The 5,552-nt window shown below is 35.1% G+C and overlaps 2 protein-coding genes across 2 annotated transcripts in view; both read left to right on the top strand.

Moving 5' to 3' along the window:
* The window catches only part of LOC106109422, a 4,736-nt gene extending 2,221 nt beyond the window's left edge, over positions 1–2,515 (top strand). The window contains exons 1-3 of the mRNA XM_013290920.1: positions 1–195; positions 304–404; positions 1,011–2,515. The exon at positions 1–195 is cut by the window's left edge and continues 2,221 nt beyond it. Of these exons, the coding sequence (XP_013146374.1) occupies positions 1–195; positions 304–404; positions 1,011–2,498 (1,784 nt within the window). The 3' untranslated portion in view covers positions 2,499–2,515. The remainder of the gene's footprint in view (positions 196–303; positions 405–1,010) is intronic.
* A 552-nt stretch (positions 2,516–3,067) lies between these two features.
* LOC106109095 overlaps positions 3,068–5,552 on the top strand; it is a 3,672-nt gene continuing 1,187 nt past the window's right edge. The window contains exons 1-3 of the mRNA XM_013290498.1: positions 3,068–4,851; positions 4,941–5,050; positions 5,129–5,551. Of these exons, the coding sequence (XP_013145952.1) occupies positions 3,153–4,851; positions 4,941–5,050; positions 5,129–5,551 (2,232 nt within the window). The 5' untranslated portion in view covers positions 3,068–3,152. The remainder of the gene's footprint in view (positions 4,852–4,940; positions 5,051–5,128; position 5,552) is intronic.

Raw genomic sequence — 5,552 nt, 5'->3', positions numbered from 1 at the left:
CGAAGACATCAGATAAGAAACATCGCGCAACAAAATCTGGCGGCATACACGAGTCAAAATCAGAACAGATGGGATCCGATAGATCTTTTAGAAGCTCACATAAGATGAAATCAAATAAATCGATAACGAAAACTAAAACAAAGAAAAAGAAAGAAGAAAAGAAAAAGAAAATAATTCCTAAAATTGAGAAACCACGTAAGTGCATATTTATATGTTCACCTGATTATAATGTAAATTATTACATTAGCAATGTAAGTATTACATAAATGTACAATTATTGTCTTGATAATGTTTTATTTCCAGCTTCACCTGTTGAAAAGCCGCCAGAGGTGAAATACCCATTTCCGCCTGTCCCAAAAAATATGGGCTGGCTTTGGACAGCAGAAGATGTTCCGGGTTTAAAGGTGAATGCTGTTTATTTACTTTTAATGCTTCCTGGAATTATTCTAGAATTCATTCGCTATTGTTTAGACGAATGAACATTGGCATTGGACTGCTTGGGCATAAAAACCATACATGTGATATTGAAATGTCCATAGTTTTGATTTCGCGAGACTTGTCTGATGTAAAGCTAAAGTTTTAGAATATTATTTATAAATGAGAAAGTGTTGTGACATGTCATCTATCTATTGATAGTGATTCCATTTGTTTTTTCGAATAGCTTTTTTTATTTTTGGTTTGTGTTTTCCAATTTCCTTCATGGTTTCTTTTTGGTAAGTTTATTTTTATTATTTTTTGTTGGTTATCCCCGTTTATTGTGTGATTTATATTACGAAAAATAATCAATAAACGATAGTATTTATTTTTCAGGATAAAACAAATTGATGGTTCACCAAGTTATTGAAAAGTAAAAAAATAAACAACCTCATTAAACTTTGTAAAACAAATATAATTGTATAACAATAAATGTGTATTGGCTATGTTGTTTTTTCATTGTTTTAACGATCTAAAAAAATAATTGCTTTCTCTTTTATTTTTCATTACATGAAAATATTATTTATTTCCAACAGTTTCGACCGAAATGGAGGCCGGGTGCAGCCAATAAGATACTGGTGCGTCGTTACAGAGCAATTAGAGAAGGTGTTGATATCATAGCGAAGAAAAAGAGAGCCTTATTGCAAAGAAAGAAAAAAACTGAAATGAAACCAACTCTAGTAGTAAAAAAGAAAAATGGCGAGTACACGGTACAGATGGAAGTCTTCAAAAAATACTCAAAAGAGCGTTTGGTATTCCAATATCCTTACGACGAAAAACCACCACTGATATACACAATAGGAAAAACCGAGGAAGAGAAAGCTAAGATTCAAAAACAGAGGGAACGAAGAGAGCGTCGAGAAACGAGACGAAAATGTCGCCTCCTTCAATCTACGTTCAGAAACAGATGCCAAGAAATTTGTTTGAAAGCATACAATCAAGCTATTGGGTTATTGCCGTTGCCGGAACCCAATAATCCTGAATGCCCTTGTTACACCGACTCGGTAAAACCTCTATCTCCTCAAGTAGACTCATGTTCCTGCTCTGATGAAGGAACTATAACCAGCAGTGATACAGATAACGATGATTGGATCATTGAGTTCACTCCTCCACTGGCTCGTTGGGATCCTAAGGTAAAACATCCCCCAGTACTTACTGACAATGACAGTCAATACAATTACTTAGATTATAAAGTTAAGTTACTTGATAAGAATGGCAATCCGGTACCTAGATATTTTAAAGGTCCGGATGGAAAGCAGGAATGCAGCGATCTCGGAGGGTTTTGGGACCCAAAGCACGTTTGGTTGGAGATCAATAAAGATGGTTATATAGGACCTGATAATAGGTGGGTGCCAATGAATTTCACCGGTCCCGACGGTATGTTTTATTCGTCAGAAGAGGGATTTTTCACTGACAACACAGGGCGTACCTTAAGGATCGGAATTGACGGTTACATTGAGAAAGATGGTAAATGGGCGTGGTACTCTAGCAGGAAATTAGCAAAAAGTGTCAAATCTAAAACTATGTCGACCACCGAAACTGGGAGCTCTAAATTAGCGAAACATAAATTAGAAAGTAACAAACCAGGTAAAGCGGCAACTGAGCCTGTGAAGAAATCTGTTTCACCTAAACCTACGGAAAAGAAGGTACCAAGCAGTGCTATCGCAAAAGTTGGAAAAGAAAAACCTAAGAAAGTTGGCATTCGAGGAAAAGTAAATAACCCTCTTGTAATGAGTGTTTCCGTAGAACATGTTAAAAGAAAATTGATGCAGCAGGATGATGTAGAATACGCCGTGGATCAAGCAAGGTTGGCGAGATATAATGCGATAATGGAACAGATTTATAACGAAGGATTAGAGCTTAGATTGCCGTCGAAAACAAATAGAGCTTGTAATACTTCAAAAAAGAGATTGAGTCCTCTGAGGATCCCAAATAAAACGGTTCAGAGAAGTCGATCCGTCAGGTCTATCGGCAATGGTGGAAGCGTTACCACAACTGGATCTGAATATCGTTTTGGTAAATAAATATGTATATGCTTCAATTGTCAGTTTTTTTATTATAATCCGGCAAGCATGACTAGCATAGCTCTTGTGTTATCTCCGGTAGTTAGTACCTATTATTAGTTGGTAATTAAAAGTGATTATACATACATATACTTATGTTCATAATCTGACGACTGGGTCGTTGGATGCAGAAGGCGTATGAGCGCATTTTGTGGACGATATTAGGGAAGTCCTATTTCCAACAGTGGACAGATAAAGACTGCTGATGATGATGTCCGTTCAAAGTATTGTGAATAGTTCAAAGTATATATAATGAATTTTTTATCTTAATAAATTAGGTATTACATACTTGTGTGTATTAACACAAAGTGGATGGACAGTTAAGGATAAATCTAAGAAGGGATGGGTGGACCTCAGACCTTAAAAAATCTGGGATTTTTATCTTTCAGAAATTTTGGAAATTGCTCTAAAAAAATAGATCAAATGCAGTTTGATAATTAAAAAAAGTTACATAACAACGGCCTGGCTGATATTACTCATCCAAACAATAACATAATAAAAAAATGACATACCATTTTGGGAAAATTTTGAAATTTTCAAGTGTGAAATTTTAAAGTAATGAAAATAATTATTCTTGTTTATGTAACGTAAAGTGAATGAAAATCAATTCTGATAATGTCTTCTTCGGATTCATTGTTTTTGATTGAAATCAAAATAGAAGATTTCGTCAGTTTCGTTAAATGTAGAGAGTTTGGAATTCTCTGTACATTTAGTGATTTGTTCGCGTTAGATATTAAAGATCCAAGAATAATACACAAAAAAGCAAAAGACCAATCCGCACTTACACGAAAATCAACACTAACCAGTTCATTCAATGAGAAATCTAGAAAACCAAAACCGCACGCTGCTAGTTCAATAATAATATCATATGATGTCAAAAGATTAATATCAAAGATGGAGAAAATGCCGATGATAATATTCCTTCGTAAGAAATTTAAAACGGTAAGAGAATTTGGATTTATGCAGTACGAATGGGAGAAACTGTACATTGATTATTTGAGGAATTTGGATTTTAATAAGGAATTACCTCAACCAATAGAAACAGTGAAGAAATGCACAATATTAAACGATACAGGAAAACAGAAAATCGCATGTTTTAAGACCATTGTGAAGTTAAGCCTAGTAAGAGATCAAAGTTCCGTTATATCCGATACTATTGTGAGTAATCCTCCGTCTCAGGCAATTGTTCCTCATAAAGGAGATGTATCGAAGGATATCGATAACGAAATAGAAATAGATGAAGCTATAAAATCCGATAATAATAAATCTTTGATTACAACATTTAAATCCAATGAAAAATTACATATAACACTTAGTGAAGATTCACTAATAGACGTCCAAGATTTAGATATAGATATGGACATAGACATATACAAAAAGTCTAATGTAAATGAACTTAAAACTTGGAAAACTGAAATGTCGCACAGCATAACAAATATGAAAAGCAAATACGTTACCACAAGAAAATCAAAATCCACGTCAGCAATACAAGCTTTGCAGACATTCAATATTTTAAATTACATTTATAGTCACATGTGCTGTCCTCGCCAATCTTTTCTTCCAAAAAAACAAGTGTATGTTGTCGGATATTTCACAGTTGAGCCAAACAAAAGTGATAGTAAATCGGGCGCAGGATCACCCTCAGTTAAAGTTAGTCAAACCGATAAATCAGACGATGCTTACAGAACTACTATAAGTGATGTAAACAAGAGTAGCTCGAGTAGCAGTTCGGAAAGCGTATGTATATTTAGTAAGGATGCAGAACTTAGCGTTACTGAATGTAAAAAGGTTGAATGTGAGAATAGAGTACATAGGAAAGTGCATACACCCCCGGATCCACAAGTCTTGTTAGACTTGGAAAATTTGAACAAGATATGTTGTGATAAAACGCAAAAGGTCGAGGAAGTTGTAGGAGGGGTTACAGCGAAGATGAAGGTCGGCAAAGATCCTTGTTATTGTACATGTGAGTGTACATTTAGTTATACAAAGAAAACAACTCTTTGTGGTATATGTGGAGGTTATGAAAAACTTGGAGAAGAATATGACTATGCGCCGAAGCACACCTTTCCCATGCCTTGTCCTGTTTATCACAAACTTATGGACAAAAATAAATTAAAAGCATTAAGTACATCTGGAAGTGATACTAAAAAGAAAGATGATTCGGGTCAAAAGAGTGTAAGAACTGGATCCAAATCTGGTACTTCGTCTGATAAACGGTCAATAGCAGAGAAAAAAAGTGAATCCGAAAAGGACAGAAAAAAACCAAAAAAAGAAAAGAAAGACGACAGGTTCAAATTTAATTACGGTTACAAAGGTATACGTACGTATTTTATGATATTAATCGCAGAATTAAAATATGTTGAAACGTAGTTCTTTTTACACAATCTGTTTTACTTGTTACAGCTCCTCAAATCGGACACATTCACTGTGCAATGCCTTGCACAGGGACATTGGGTCCGGTGCCGAGAAATATGGGCTGGTTATGGAATGCTGACAATGTGCCAGGACTAAAGGTACTGAAAAGTTTGTCTCGTTTTAAAATATTTGTATTTGCCTTTTTTTTTTCATTTTTTGTTTTTTTTTTCTTGTAGTTTAACCCCCAATGGAAACCCGGAGCTATTCACAAGTTTGTATACAGACTTTTAAAATTAGCTCGGAATCCAGGGGACGTTATTGCTAAAAAGAGAAGAAAAGATACTGGCAAGAAGAAGCGTCCATTGAAGAGGCCATTATTAGTAGTTTGTAAGAAGAACGGAGAGTATACTGTTACTATGGAAACGATGAAAAATTATGCGAAACCTAGACAACTGAATCAACAACCCTATGAAGATAAACCTGTCATGACGTATGTCATCGGCAGAACTGAAGAAGAAAATCTAGCTAGGCAAAAGAAGAAAGAGAGGGAACAAAGACGTCTCGAAAGAGCTCAGCGTATGTTTATTCAAAGCGCATTTAAAGATATGTGTCAAGAAATTTGTCTAAAGACTTACCAACAAGCCTTAGGAATCCTCCCTG

The sequence above is a fragment of the Papilio polytes genome, unplaced genomic scaffold, assembly GCF_000836215.1.
Source record: "Papilio polytes unplaced genomic scaffold, Ppol_1.0 DF821289.1, whole genome shotgun sequence".
Classification (NCBI taxonomy): Eukaryota; Metazoa; Arthropoda; class Insecta; order Lepidoptera; family Papilionidae; genus Papilio; species Papilio polytes.
This window is presented reverse-complemented; position numbering and strand designations above follow the sequence as displayed.